General features: G+C 49.0%; 1 protein-coding gene across 1 annotated transcript in view; it reads left to right on the plus strand.

Annotated features, from left to right (window-relative positions):
- Positions 1 to 10,423, plus strand: part of NEK9 (NIMA related kinase 9) — a 34,736-nt gene extending 24,313 nt beyond the window's left edge. Inside the window, exons 12-22 of the mRNA XM_019518787.1 lie at positions 81 to 281; positions 766 to 812; positions 2,156 to 2,311; positions 2,731 to 2,839; positions 3,545 to 3,706; positions 4,124 to 4,294; positions 4,521 to 4,580; positions 5,494 to 5,684; positions 6,451 to 6,615; positions 7,294 to 7,506; positions 7,935 to 10,423. Coding sequence (XP_019374332.1) covers positions 81 to 281; positions 766 to 812; positions 2,156 to 2,311; positions 2,731 to 2,839; positions 3,545 to 3,706; positions 4,124 to 4,294; positions 4,521 to 4,580; positions 5,494 to 5,684; positions 6,451 to 6,615; positions 7,294 to 7,506; positions 7,935 to 8,054 — 1,595 coding nt within the window. The 3' untranslated portion in view covers positions 8,055 to 10,423. The remainder of the gene's footprint in view (positions 1 to 80; positions 282 to 765; positions 813 to 2,155; positions 2,312 to 2,730; positions 2,840 to 3,544; positions 3,707 to 4,123; positions 4,295 to 4,520; positions 4,581 to 5,493; positions 5,685 to 6,450; positions 6,616 to 7,293; positions 7,507 to 7,934) is intronic.
- Positions 10,424 to 15,560: the final 5,137 nt, after the last annotated feature.

A 15,560-nucleotide genomic window follows, 5' to 3' on the forward strand; every position in this document is an offset into this window, starting at 1 on the left:
AGTTCTGGTCCTTGCTGAGGAAGACAGAGGCAAAGAAGTACAAGCCTCTGTCTGACTTTCCCTGTTATTTTCCCCTACAGATGAGGGCCAGGTGTATGCTTTTGGCTCAGACTATTATGGCTGCATAGGCATTGACAAGGCTTATGGCTCTGAAGTGCTGGAACCTCTGCAGCTGGACTTCTTTCTCACCAACCCTGTGGAGCAAGTGTCTTGTGGTGATAATCATGTGGCAGTCCTAACCAGAAACCGAGATGTGTACACGTGGGGCTGTGGGGAATATGGTATGTGCAGCTATGCTACTTCCTCAGAGCTTTGAACAAATCCCAGAGAGAGGGCCTGGATGGGTGTACGCAACGTAACCTTTCCAGGTGGTGGCTCTGCTGCAGATGCTTGAAGCCGGAAACAGGTGGAGAGTGCCTGGGGTACCCTTGGAGCCAATAAAAACCAAATGTCTCATGAGACTTTTTTTCCCCCCCAAGTTATAGACTGAGAGCTGGGGACTGAGCCCTTGAGGTTTGTTCTGGGAAGTTACTGCGTATGAGGCAGTTTCCCCAGGATTAGAGCAGTTGTCATTTGGGGTGGTTGGTTCCCTGGGAGAACTGGAGCAATGCCCTTTGCTTGGAGGAGGTACTCTGGGGAAGGCAGCCCCGTATCCCCAGAAGTAGGGCTACTTACCTGTAGGGGATTCTCCTGGAAGTAGGGATTCCCCTCAGTCCTGGGAACACCTTGTTTGACTATTTCTTACTACAGTCTCTGTTGATATAGGGCGCTTGGGTTTGGATTCGGAAGAGGATCACTACACTCCTCAGAAGGTAAAACTTCAGCACCCTCTTCCTGGAAAACCTTTTGGGCACTGATCCAGGTCGACATGAGTCAGTTTCTGAACATTTGCTGCCAAAGGCTCTCATTCCCTTGAGGCATCCCAGAATTAGGAGAATTCCGTACTCCCTTATTTGCTTCACTAATCCTTGATCCCAGGAGTCATGGCACCTCTCATTTTTCCTGAGAAAGGATGTATTATTTCCACAAAGTCTAAAAAGGGGTGCTTCTTTGCATCACAACTTCTAGCTCCATTGCTCTAACCTTGTTGCAGAGATGGCAAATGCTGATTCTGAAGAATGTTCCATAAGAGAGCAACTGCAGGAACTATTGATCGTTGGTAAACTCCATGCCCCAGATCTGTAGAGGAAAATTGCATCTTTCTAATCTAGAATTCTTTGGTTAATTCAGTAAAAATAATGGGGGAAAAAAGATCAGATTGATATAATTTGTCAAAGGTTAACTGAAATTAAGCCCTCCTGAGACCAGGTGAAGTTCTGTCATGGATTAGAAACCTGATGAGAGACAGAAAACAAGGAAAGGACAAATTTATTAATTTCCCCTTTAGACATATTAATAAGTAAAGCTATTAATAAGTAGTGCTATTGTTCTGTGCTGTGACTGATGTTGCTTGATATGTTTAATGATCATGACTATAGGGATGGAGAGACATGACAATTGTTAGAGGACACAAAGTGATGTAGTGTAGTGAATACTACAGAAGTCTGAGGACCTTCTGGTGGTTCTAACAAGGAACCAGCATATAGTCTGAGCATGGCTCAAGTGTTCTGTGATTATTTCCTCACTTAGAAAAAGGTCTTGGGCCTTATCTTTTTGGTAAAAATACTACATAGAATCTTGTTCTCCCCTCTCCCATGTGGCTTCCACCAGTCCAAATTCAATAAAGTATCAAAGAATTACATTAAATAGAAAAGAAGATACCAAAAGAATTAGAACTGTATGCGCTTTGGGAGTTGGTCTTAAACTTTGAGGGTATCTAAATCACTTCCTTATAAAATAACCATGATTTCTGTTAGAAGGTTTTAGGAAGGCTGGATAGGATACAACGAAGATCAGATGTTTAGAAGCATGGGCTTCAGGTCATAAGCCAGACTTTGACAGGAGGAGGCAACTTCCTTTGTGGGCAGTTCCTTCTATGGTGAAGTTACTTGTACCTTTATCCAAAGCATCTGTAGTGGCTGTCTAGGGCATCACCTAGACCAAATTGACCGGTGCTGTAATACAGTCTGTATTTCCTGTGGTTTAGGTATGGGGTTTAGTCACTGGCTTTGGCTCTGCAGGTATCAGGATTTGATTCTGGTCTGCTTTCATTTAGGTGGATGTTCCAAAGACATTGAACATCGTTTCAGTCCACTGTGGCTGTGATGGGACCTTCCTGCTCACCCAGACAGGCAAGGTCTTGGCATGTGGACTCAATGAGTTCAACAAGCTTGGCCTGAATCAGTGCACATCAGGGATCATCAACCATGATGTAAGTGCCTCTGATACCCATGTACCTTTTCCTGGGTTGTTCTGTAGATGAGGTAGCATGGATTCCTCAATTATAGCAAGCAATCCATTGCCATGAATGTACCCATCCATAAGGTTCCAGCTCACAACTCCAGGTATCAGGTAGTATGGTAAGAGGAAATCATTTTGCAGCCTCATTGCTGCTAATGGCTTTTGTCTCACTACTGTGGTGGTAAAGCAGTGTGTTACCTACATTTGGGCAGTTTATATGATGAAAAGGAAATTTCTGCCTGGTTGTGTTTTCCAGTATTTTGTAAAGGGTGGCAGGGGGAATGGAGAATGTTGTGGTCTACCCTCACCTTTGTGGACAGACCTTGTCTTGTGAGTGCGTACCTGGTGCTTGACTCTGGGCCTAGCTGATTGTCTGGTCTCTTTCTTCAGACTTACCATGAAGTGCCCTACACCACTTCCCTTACCTTGGCCAAGCAGCTCTCCTTCTACAAGATCCGCACCATTGCCCCAGGAAAGACGCATACAGCCTCCATAGATGGTGAGCCCCACTCACAGTGCATGGGCTGCTGAAGAAGAGCTCCACTTCCCCACACTCAGAGGAGCCCATTGGAGTTGTGTTTATATGCACAGACTGGGCTGTCTGTGCACATAATGCTAGTCTATGTTCTGTGATCAAAATTAGTGAGATGGCAATTGAACTAGCCCTGTAAATTGGCTCTGTACCTTTCTAGTCCAGCTACACTGAATGCATTAGTGATACCTGAAGCTCAGGTAGTGACTGAGATGAGTACTGGCCCCTCAGTACTTAGGGTCCTAGGTTGGGTCTGTCCCCCTTACGACTGGTAGAAGAAGTTCATGCTGGAACAGGTATGTATTTCCTGGAGCAGTGATATCAGAGGTTAGTTCAGTCATTCTAAATGGAAGAGAGCTTGGCTGTGTATGGGGTAGGATAATACCTTGGCAAGCCAAGGTTCAGCTTTATAACATGATCAGGCACCTTGATTTTGTCCTGGTAGAGTATGTTAGCCAAAGGACAGGGAGGAACCACAGCACCTGGTCAAAAGCAGGGAGCAAAGAGAACGAATTGGGCAGGGGGAGTTTCCAGGATTGAAGCAATCTACATTGGCTAATGGCACCCTCTAGCATATGTTGGCTATAGGTGGATGTTGGCAGTTCTGTGCATACGTGGCTGCTTTCTTGTCTTGGGTTCTCACTGCCAGTATGTCTTTGTTCTTTCTCTCAGAACGGGGCCGTCTTCTGACCTTTGGCTCCAACAAGTGTGGACAGCTTGGTGTCGGTGACTACAAAAAGCATCTGGGAATTAACTTGCTGGGAGGCCCCCTTGGGGGTAAGCAGGTGATCCGAGTTTCCTGTGGAGATGAGTTCACCATAGCTGCTACTGATGGTGAGTGAGCGTTTCTGAGGGTCCAGTAGAAGCGTCTGCTGGTTAGTCAAGAGGCTTGCAGCATATTTAGTGTTGAGAGTGGTTGGTTTATCATTTGCCACTTGGAACAGCACTGAAGACAGGAAAGGGCAATCCTTCAGATTTAGTATCACTGGAGCAGAGTAGTACAAAGTTTTCACTGCTGCTATCTTTAGAGCCACCAAGTACCACTGGAGATTCACCTGGTGGACTTGACTACACACATTTAGCTTTCCATTGGCAAGCTTAGGCAGGTAAGCTATTTGCTATGCCTGCTTTGAGACAGTAATTATGGGAGAAGAGGTGGGAGTCTCTGTAATGAGCTTGGTATACCAGGGCCCCCTGGGGGGAAATGAGGTGTCTGAGGTCAGACTGATTATTGCATCCCTTTTTCCACAGATAACCATATCTTTGCCTGGGGTAATGGTGGAAACGGGCGTCTGGCAATGACACCAGCGGAGAGACCTCACGGCTCAGATATTTGTACCTCGTGGCCTCGACCCATCTTTGGATCCCTGCATCATGTCCCAGACCTGTCCTGCCGGGGCTGGCACACCATCATCATAGTTGGTGAGTGTGATTTATAGGATATTTCTTAACACGGTAGGCAGTGTTCCGAGGTGGTGGTTCAGTAGGGTTTCCCTAACATGGGCTACAATGGAGATGTCAGGATTGTTTTTGAGGAATTTTTCAGTTAGCCCATGTCAGCCCTGGTGTTGGAACCCTATTTTGGTTTGTACCAACTTGTACAGTTTCTCTAGACCCCTAAACTAAGGGCTGTTCTTTCTCTCCACAGAAAAGGTGTTGAATTCTAAAACTATCCGATCCAACAGCAGTGGCTTGTCTATCGGTACTGGTGAGTAGCCATCTTTGAAAGGTGCATAGGTTGTTTGAACGCTGGAGTTGCTGGGTAGCAGCAACCTGAGACCATTTTGGAAAGTTGCAGGCTTGTGCAGTGGCCCTGTCAAAGGGATTTCACTATGCAGTCATTTCCCAACCCACCCTCACTGCTTTCTCTCTGCTTGGGGAGGGGGCTGGTTTGTGCCTTTTAGTGTGAGGAATCGGCTGATAGTTCAGGACCTTCTTAATTCATGGATTTCATGGTTTCAGCAAGATCCAGGCTTGTCCATGAAATCAACAAAAAAACCCCAACAACTTAATAAAGGTAAAACACTGGCTCCCCAGTGGGAGCCTAGCTAGCAGTCCTCGCTGATGGGAGGGGAAGGTACCAGCTGCCGGGGTGGCACAAGGAGCAGCAGAAAAGATGGCTACTTCCCCCTGTCCCTTCTCCTCCACTGGGGCCTCTCTACTAATTAATACTAGAGCTGCAGGAAGGGCAACCATCAATCAAGGTAGCAGCCTGCCCCCCAGGCCCCTCTGCCAATCAGCATCAAGGGATGGGGCCACTATGAAATTAAAACTTTATGACATGATCAACCCATGAAAACTGATAAGTCCCTGACCCACCCCCTGTGATTTAGGTAGACCCTGCTGATGGTTCTCTCCACAGCATGGAAGCACCTGTTAGAAACACCATGATGTGTTTCATGATGTACCCGAGTGTGATGCATGCTGCTTGTGTAGCTGCCAGCAAAACTCTTCTCGCAAGCCAAAGCAGGTTCTAGCCCAGATAAATCCCATGGAACTATGAGGACTGAAACTAGTGTAGCTGAAACTCCTGAGGAACAGGAGTCTGGCAGCAGCTATGCTCCCTGATCTGGAAGGGAAAGTGAATTGTGTGCAGTGGTTGCTTTTTTCTTGTCTGCTAGTGGCTCAGAGCTGCACAACAGGTGGAGGAGAGGAGGAGGAGAATGAACGGGAATCTGAGACACCTGATCCAAGCGGAGGCTTCCGAGGAACCATGGAAGCAGATCGTGGAATGGGAGGCTGGATCAGTGCCACCGAGGCTATGGGAGGGAGCAGTGCTGGCAGCAGCTCTTGCCCTGGCTGGCTACGCAAGGTAAAACTGCCTCACAGAGTTCTTTAAAATCCCAGGGTTTGAGGTCAAAGTTTGAAAGAAGAACAAGCTGCTGCTCCTTCCCCAAAGGGTCCAGGTTAGAGAGGCTAGCCTCAGAAGTCTCCACAGCCTCTGTTCTGTCGCACCATATAGCACAGGAAACACCCTCATCACCAGATTCTCTGCCCTCTGTGTTCTGAGGTGGTGGCTGAAATGCTCTTGCAGATGGGATCTGCCAGCCAGCTACCCCACACAACACGCTGAGGGATTCATCCCAAAGGATGATGTGTCTGGGAGTCTACCACAGTTCCAAGCTTCTGTCCAGTTCAGAGGGCCTTCCCATAGGGTTACTTCAAACAATAGGGTGTGCTGTGTGAGGGACCTTTAAGCCAGTTGTTTTCAACCTTTTTAGACTCAGGAATGCCTCAGAAAATGCTGGGTTACTTAGCTTTCACTCACTTTTTGACTATGGAAAAATAATAGAGCCAGTCTTCTATTGCAAAGAATTCAGACCCAGCAAGTCAGAATGATTTTGATGCTATGGGTTCCTATCTGAAATATGTAGATTTATCTTGTGAATCATATGTAGATGTTTGCACACCTACCAGTGCTAATGTTGCATGACAGTCATACAAGGCACCCTGGTTGAGAACTTAAGCCATAGTCCTTTTCCACCACGAGAGGGTGCTGGTGTGCTAGCTGAAAGGTACAGGTTGCTGAGGGAAGTGAGACAAACCTGACACTACCCTGTTTTTTCCTCTGTGTCCAGGAGCTGGAAAATGCTGAGTTCATCCCTATGCCCGACAGCCCCTTTCCTCTGAGCACAGCTTCTTCAGAGCCAGAAAAGGAGACGTTCCCCTACCAGGAACTGCAGGGACTCAAAGTGGCCTCTGATGTGTCTACCGAACTCAGCAAGCCCAAGACAGAGGGCTGGGTAAACATCCACCTCTAGACCATGCCTCCCTTGATGAGTGACAGTGAACCAAGGGGCCATCAGTGGCAACCTTAAGAGTTTAGAGGGAAGGTGAAGGAAGGAGCTGTGGTCAGGCTAAGTAACGATTGGATAAAAGAGGTAACAGGTGGTTGAAATTCAGATGGTGCTAAATTTGGAGGGAACTAAAAACGCTAGTGAGGGAGAGAAGGGAATGTAGGCACTTGGACTGGAAATGAAATCCATTGTGGGGACATAATAGACCGTCCAGACATCCATGGAGGAGAGACCAGGTAAGCAGGAACATGTGAGCTGGAGAGGGAAGAGTGAGGAGGGTAGTGAGTTCTACAGGAGTTCCTCCAGGAGAACCTGTTCCTAACACGCTGCTAATGACAGTTTCTGCTTCTGGGAAATGGGGTTGGGCAAACATGGGCTTCAAATGGTTGGGAGGTGAGGCCAGCAGCTGAGAAGAGGGAAAGTAAAGAAGGTCATGTTCCAGGCTGAGATTGGGAGTTGGCAATGAGTAGGGTAAGTCTGCTGGCTTGCTGCCTGAGGCTTTAGGATCGTGGCCTGAGCTGTGGTGCCATCTTCAGTCCCTAATTGTGGCACAGGCAGGCATTGGACTAAGGTTTCATACACTTCAGGCAGATGCAGGCTCATCTCCTTTCTCTGTTTCTGTAGCCCACCCATGCTGAACCAGCCCTGCCCTGTGACAGAGTGAAGGCAGCATCTTCGGTTGCGGGTTGCATGTGCAGCACCCTGCAGGCTGAAGTAAAGCGGCTGCAGAACTTGGTGTTGCAGTGTCTGACAGAGCAGCAGAAGCTGCAGCAGGAAACCGTTCGTCTTAGTGCCCAGCTCCAGATGTTCTGCAAGGGGACAGAGGGAATGCAGCAGGTGAGAACACTCCTTAGGCTCGGGCAGTCAGACTGCTGCTTCAGGCTGAGGGCCCTTGTGGTTCTTGGTAGGTAGGAGGGGACAGAGCTCTGATCCAGGATCTATTTAGGCTCTGGAGGTGGGGAAGGGGAAGGAGATCTGAAACGAGTCTGAAGTCATTAGGATGTGGGGCAGAGCCAAAGGCTGTGGGGTTAAGATATTTTGTACCTGTCAGTCTCAGCTGACATGCAACTACTCTGCCAATAATCTAGCTATAATAAAGCCAGGCTGTTGAGTCTCTGGGGCACCTGATTTCTGTGGGTGAGGAAGAGTGGGTAGTTCCTGGCAGCATGCCCAGCTTGGGACTGTTATAGTCAGAGTATTTGTCTTGTGTGGCCAGTAGCTGAACTGTGGTGGGGGTTACTGACTGAGTTTTGTCTGGACATCAGGAGGCTCATTCCAAAGGAACACAGACAGCCAAGGAAGAGATGGAAGTGGATCCGAAACCCGACTTAGATTCAGATTCCTGGTGTCTTCTGGGAACGGACTCGTGCCGCTCCAGCCTCTAGTCTCCCAAGCCCACTGGGTCCATCCAACTTCACAACACACTAACTGAATGCAGAGAGCAGCTTTCCTGGCTTCAGGTCACTCGCAGATAAGGAGTGAGGCCAGAGGCTCCAGAGCAGCACCCATGTATGTTCGGAGGGGAGGCACCTCCTTTAGATATGAACTAGGAGTGAGTTTTCAGAGGGGCAGGGCCCTGAGCTCCAGGCCACAGCCAGCTCAGTGATCCAAGGCGGCGGCGGCAGCAGCTCCTTTCTGTACCTCATCTGTCAGTCCTACCCTTGAGGCAAGATGGCCCCATCATGGCAATGGCTCCAATAGCAGCTTGTTGCCCTTTCATTGTTTCACTGCTTCCTGGGAGTTGCCTTTGGGACCCCAGCATTTATCACTGTACCTCTAGATGAGAGAAGGAGAGCCACTGTGTACTGAATGCCAATGCTAATCTCCATGGCTTTAGAGGAGTGACGAACTCCAAGACCCCCCCCCCAGCCACTTTGACATGGGGCAGAGCCCCAGCCTGTGGGAGAAGCTCATCTCTGCTGAGGGGCAGAGGGAGCACTGGATGCATCTCACTCTGGATCCAGTGGAGATCTCCTCAGCGGGAGATGGTGGCAGATAGCGTGTCCCTAGCTTGAGTTGAAACTTCTGGCCATGCAGCTGTGCCCTGACCTATACAGATGGGGTCAGAGGCTTTGTGCTAAGAGCCTAGCACTCACCAGTGCTTCCCCCTCCAGTCAGAGAATTGAAGCAGGTGTTGTTCCCAGCTGTAGCAGAGGGAACAGTCTGAGGTGGGGTTTCTGGTTCTCCATTTCTTACTAGCTGCTTCATAACCACATACAGAGTTATCTATATCTCAGACTGAGGCATGTATTCATTGCTTCATCTGTTGAGCTTGTTTGGGGTGCCAGAGCTCCTTTTACCGGCAAGTTTCTCAGAACAAGCCTGTAGCTGCCCCTGCTTAGTCTCTGCTCTGCTCTGCTCAGCCGCCACCATAGCCAGTCTCTGTGCTGGGGTGGGAATAGTCAGTATTTCTTTTTCTTCCAGTGTTTCAGTGAAGCTGGGTGCAAGTTCCCCCTCAGAATGGGTCTTGAATGCTGTTTACACAGAAAAGAGCATTCCCTGTGGTCTTGGTTCTGAGTGTGCCCCTTCTCTAGCAGCCCTGGTTTTGCTCTCCATGGGGATGTGGAGATAAAAAGAGGCAGTGGTCTGCCACTGGGGTTTCCCTTTCCCAGATTGTTTAGCAAATTGCTTTGGAGTGAGCCTTTGTGGTGAGAGGGGCCTCAATGGGGTACCTACTCCTTTCCCCTGCCTTAGGATAGGGCATCCAGGGAGCACAGGGTCTCTCCTGTCATTGGTAGGGGAAGGCTGTGCTTTCATTATCTCCCAAACCATCCTGGTCACTGGGGTGGCTAGTATTGCCTTGAATCTTTTAGCAAGGGCTATTCTACCACCTCCCTTAGCCTCTTCCTTTTCTGCAGCCTTGTTCTTGGGTGCTAAAGTTTTCCTGATGGCTACTCTCTATCCAGGGATGGATGCCAAAGCATTCTGCTTCTTTGGGCCTTCTCTGGGGCCTAACCCATCTCAAAGCTGAATCGGCCTTTACCGTGCAGGATCCTGGGAAGTTATGTACCAACTTTTCAATCCTGATCGCTGTAGGGAGGGTAGGAGAGAGGTGGCCTGAGGAAGTCCCACATGCCAGGACTTCTAGGGTCACTGTGTTGCTTAGTTGCTCATGTGACTGCCCTCCCGTCTCCCTGTGCATTGGAGCCAGGATTCTGATGTTGGGAGATGAAGGAACATACTATGCTGCAGCAGTGGCTTTTAGAAGGAGTGAAGACCTGAGGCTGAGCCATGTCTGATTAGCAAGCACCGAGCTGATGGGAATTGCTGCCCTGCAGCACACTGCTATCCTCATTTCTCAGTGCTCTGCAGCTGGGAAACTAGGAGCACAGACTGGATTTCCCTTGGATCTAATGGAGAGTTTGGTCCCCAGCAGGGGGTGGCCTGTGCTTCATGATGTCACATGTGCCTTAGAAGATTCATGCTAGCCAAGCTGTGCCTGTTACAGACCACAGATTTCACCAGCCAGCTATGCAACCAAAACAAGTTTTAACCCAGCACCACGTCTGGGGCAGGGAAGTGAAGGGCAAGTGGGCAGAAGTGCCTTTGAACAGTTTCAAAACTGTTTTCCTCCCCTTCTTGCAGTGCTAGCTCCATTTGTGTCAGTCTCCTGCTAGTATTACTATTGAGTTGTTGTAGTGGAATACACCTGCTCTGACACTCTGGCTGAAGAACTGGGTTGTCATTGTCTGTCTTTGAAAGGTTAAAGGGTGGAGTGGTTTGGAGTTTCTGTTTAAATAAATGTTTAAACTCATTTTTCTGTGTCCTGACTCTGCCAGGAAGTTGGAGGGGAGGGGACAGGGGTGGAGGGAAAGGAAGGGAATGTATTAAAGCATCAGTTAGATGCAGGTTCCTCTCCAGGTGGTCTTTCAAACTGTCCCTGTTGAGAGGAGGAAGACGACAAGATGGCAGATACTCATGTTTGGGGTGGGTTTGCAGAACTGCATTAAACGAGGCTGTTCACTGGAGTTGTTTCTTGATTCTCATTCCCTGATGAAGATGTTTGTACAATATGGGGAATATATAGTAGGAAGCACTGGGCTCAAAAAGGACAAGAACTGTTCCTTAGAAGAGCCTGCAGTAGTGTTCAAGCCTGTGGAGACAGCCTGGTCTCATGGGCACCTGCTCGACAGCTCTAACACTGTTACCAGTTGATTCCCTTTCTAGGTTTAATCAGATGGCTGTGGAATCCCCCAGGCGCAGGACAGCATGTGTTTGGGTTTTTTTGTTTTTCTCTTAGTTTCTTGCTTATGAGAGTGACAAACAGTGATGTCTGCCTGAGAGGTGTCTGCTCTGACCTTCCTAGTGATTCCAGAGTTGGCTTCAGACTAGCTGACTGGGGAATATGTACACTGCGGTCACTTGTGTGACTAATGTAGTCCTGAACTAGTGTTTCTAAACAACCTGAACCAAGAACTCATCAGTAGGATAAAGGTGACAAACCAATTACTACTGCTGTAATTCCATCAACTCCAGTGGGGTTCCCCCAGCAGACCAACAGCCTGCAATTTAAATGTCCCTTTTGACTTTTTGGCCTGATCATTACGCGAGCGGAAGCTTTTATTAGATATTTATCCCATAATCCCAGCGTGGAAGCCCCATTGTCCCTATACTCTTGCCATAGTCACCAGTTTCCTCCCTCTGACTTGGTTGCAATTAGGGGTCATCAGTAAAAACACCTTTGGTACATTGAGAGAGAACAGGGTACAAGGTAAATTAACTTAATTCAAAAATTCACAGGGGCCTTGGGCTGCTCCTGTGATGGCCCAAGGGTGTGGGACTTTGCCTACTTTCGTTCAGGGCAGATTTTCTGCTTCTCTTGGGAGACTCTTCTATCCGTCAGAGGCGAGAGTGATTTCTCGTATCCAGCTCTTGATTAATCCAGTTTAATCTGGCCCATGTTTACCTTCTCCAGGCTGCACTGAGCTGGAAAATTTGTTGGGGTTTTATTTTCCTACCATGTCTTCCTTGTTCTTCCGGTCCGTGCTCGGCTTGTGTGCCCTCCGTTAGCACTGAATCTGGTTCTTGCACAAGAAGGCAGGGGCAGGGGGGGAGATATTGCCTTGCCTGGCTGCTCTCCAGGCATATATGGAGATGGGGAAGAACCTTGAAAGTGAGTGAGTTTTAAGTATCTCAGGGTTGCCTTACTTCATAGATGTCATAGACATTAGGGCTGGAAGGGACCCTGTGAAATCATCAGGTTCAGCCCCCTGCCCAAGGGGCAGGAAGTCAGCTGGGGTCAGATCACCCCAGCTAGATAAGCATCCAAGTGTTTCTTAAAGGTATCCAGAGTAGGTGCTTGCACCACTTCTGGGGGGAGTCTATTCCAGATTGGAGACTCAGATGGTAAAGAAGTTTTTCCATATGTCCAGTCTAAAATGGTCTTCCAGCAGTTTGTGACAGTTGGACTTTGTCTTCCCTTGGGGTGCCCTGGTGAACAGATGTTCTCCCAGTTCCTGATGCACACCCCTTATATACTTACAGGCTGCCACTAAGTCACCCCTGAGCCTTCGCTTCTCCAGGCTGAAGAGTCCCATGCCTCAGCCTCTCCTCATAAGGCCTCAACTTCTGAGCAGCTGGAAGCCAACCACCACATGGGCTCCAGACTTGAGAGTCGCTCCCTGCCACATGGGCAGCTCATCCCAAGGAGTGGAGGCAGGAAGTGGAAACCAGAGGAGGGAGGGGGAGCCCAGAGATTCCTGGTGGCTGCAGCAGCACAAACCATGGGGGAATGGGAGCCAGGCAGGAACTTGTAGATGGCATGTTAACCCTTGCAGGTTAGATAAAGTGTATGGGGCACAGGTTGGACAGCCCTGGACTATGTGATAAATCATTTAATGTTGGTCCTCAATCACCTGAAGGCTCTGGCCCAGCTCTGGGAGTCTTATCAGTCCCAGGGGACGCTCAACCATGTGCATGTTGGCTGAAAAACTCTCCTCCAAACATCAGTATGTGCCTACTGGTGCTTGGCTCCCCTGCCTCCTTTCTGCTCTAAGCAACTGTTGCCAGAGCAGCAGTGAAGGGGTTTCCCCTCCCATCCTGCTCTGGTATGGATGCAGTCAGGTAAACCATGCCAACCTGAGGTCTGTTTTTTAAAAACAACATTACCGATCCTCAGCCCAAGAGAGGGGCCCAGGATTTTCTAGAATTCCAGCACAAATGATCTGAAACCTTCGTTTGGCATAAGGCAGGAGCATGAGATGAGTCTGCCTGCTCTACTTTTGGTCCGGAAAGTGAATGGGACTAGGTAGCTGGGGGAGAGAAATGGGTCTGTATGAACTGGCACGGAATTTATTTACATTATTTTCTAAACCAACAGTGTAAACTTGGCTGCTTATTGCCCTCTGAGAGGAAACTACCTTCCCTAGCTTTGCCAACCAACTGTATTACCCCACCCAAGGTGGGGTATTGTATTACCATCCAAGGTGGAAATGGGGACCTGCGCCCACCCCCAGCCCTTCTCCCATAGCCAGGTGCCAGTATCCATAGGTGGATAGGGCAATAGGTACCTTCAAGAGAACTGCTGGCAGTTACTTTCCTCAGCACAAGTATGATGCTAACACCGTGTCATGGGTGACTACAGGGTTCTGGGGGCCAGGCTTAGGGAGATGGGGGCGCAGGTGGTCTTCTCATCCATCCTGGTCAGAGGTCGCAGTAGGCATCACAGTGCCTACATCAAAGAAGTCAACCTGCAGCTCAGGAGTTGGTGCCATTATGCAGGATTTGGCTTCCTGGACCACAACCCACACTTCCTGGCAAGGGACTTCCTGGGACGCAGTGGACTTCACCTCTCAGCAAAAGGTAAAGTCTTTTTTCCAAGAGGTTGGCTGATCTCCTATGTCGGGCTTTAAACTAGCTCAGACGGGAGGCGGGGAGGCAGAAGAAGGAGAACATCAGGAACCTGCAATCCATGGGATGTCCAGTACAGCACGGGTAAGCAATGAGCAGGTAAACAATGAGGGGCCCATTGGGCATCAGAGCTGGAGGGCAACAAAGGCGCCAGTCACAGGGCTCAAGTGCTTATACACTAATGCTAAGAGCAGGGGAACAAGCAGGATGAACTAGCACTCCTGCTTGCAGAAAACACTTATGACTTAGTGGAGTTAACAGAAACCTGGTAGGACTCTACCCACGACTGGGCAGTACACATTGAGGGCTATAAGCTGTACAGAAAGGATAGCGTAGGGAGGAGAGGGGGATGGGTTGCGCTCTATGTCAAGGAGCATTATACATCTACCCTTATCAAAATGGAATTGGAGGAAGAGAAAATAGGATTGTGAGTTAGGATACATGGAGGTCAAGGGGAAAGGGATTTGGTGGTAGGGGTCTGCTACAGACCCCCACACCAAGGTGAAGAACTAGATTTGGAACTCCTGAGGCAGCTCTCGGAGACTGTAAGACTAGGGAAGCGGTAGTCATGGAGGACCTAAACTACCCTGACATCTGCTGGGAGACGCAGACAGCAAATTCCCACCGTTCACACAAGTTCCTAGCCTGTGTGCAGGACCTCCACCTGACACAGGAGGTACATGGTCCCACTAGGGGGAATGCCTTACTGTACCTGGTACTGGCAACGGGGAATGACATGGTTGGGAACCTACAGATCAGTGGTCACCTGGGTGACAGTGATCACCAAATAACAGAATTCACTGTAAGGCATAGAGTGGAAAAGGTAACTAGTAGGGTAGAAGTGCTAGACTTCAGGAAGGCTGACTTCAGCAAGCTCAGGCATTTAGTCAATAACAGACTGCAGGGTAAGAGATTTGGTGAGATGGGAGCCCAGGAAGGGTGGCTGTGCCTTAAGGAAGCGATCCTTTGGGCACAGAGGGAGGCAATCCCGATGCAGGGGGAAAGGGGCCAAGAGGCTTCCTTGGCTAACCAGAGAAATCCAAAGCAGCCTAAGGGCAAAAAGGGGGCATATAAGCAGTGGAAACAGGGAGAAATTGCTAAAGAGGAGTATGCCTCCTCAGCACGCAGTTGTAGGGAAGCTGTTAGAAAGGCCAAAAGCTACCATGGAGCTGAGGATGGCAACCCAATTTAAGGATAACAAAATTTTTTTTCAGATCAAGTCTCACAATGGGATGGTAGAGAGACAACAGCAGGGCGCCAGACCACCAAGCATTGACCCTAAGAGAGTCCTTCCAAGCGACTCTGCACTGGATGCGTTTAAGTCGGCAGGCCCGGATGAGCTCCATCTGAGGGTACTGAAGGTGCTGGCTGATGTCATTGCACAGCCACTGGCAAGAATATTTGAGCACTCATGATGCATGGGCCAGGTCCCGGAGGACTGGAAAAGGGCCAGTGTGGTCCCTATTTTCAAGAAGGGGAGGAAGGAGGATCTAAGCAACTACAGGCCAGTAGGTCTCACCTCCATCCTTGGTAAAGTCTTTGAACAGATTATTAAGGCTCATATATGTGAGAGCCCAGCAGGAAAATTATGCTGAGAGGAAACCAGCACGGGTTCATACCAGGTAGATCATGCCTGACTAATCTAGTCTCTTTATGATGTTACAAAACACCTGGATGCAGGCGTATATCGTTTACTTAGACTTCAGGAAGGCCTTTGATATGGTATCCCACCCCATACTGGTGAACAAGTTAAGAGGCTGTGACTTGGATGATTACACAGTCCAGTGGGTGGCAAATTGGCTAGAGGGTCATACCCAGAGAGCGGTGGTGGACGGGTCGGTATTGACCTGGAAGGACATGGGCAGTGGGGTCCCACGGGGCTTGGTCCTTGGATTGATACTCTTCAACATCTTCATCAGTGACTTGAATGAGGAAGTGAAGTGTACTCTGTCCAAGTTTGCGGGTGATACAAAACAGTGGGGAGAAGTGGACACAACAGAGGGCAGGGAACAACTACAGGCAGACCTGGACAGGTTGGACAA

The sequence above is a fragment of the Gavialis gangeticus genome, unplaced genomic scaffold, assembly GCF_001723915.1.
Source record: "Gavialis gangeticus isolate Ggan-Ray unplaced genomic scaffold, GavGan_comp1, whole genome shotgun sequence".
Classification (NCBI taxonomy): domain Eukaryota; kingdom Metazoa; phylum Chordata; order Crocodylia; family Gavialidae; genus Gavialis; species Gavialis gangeticus.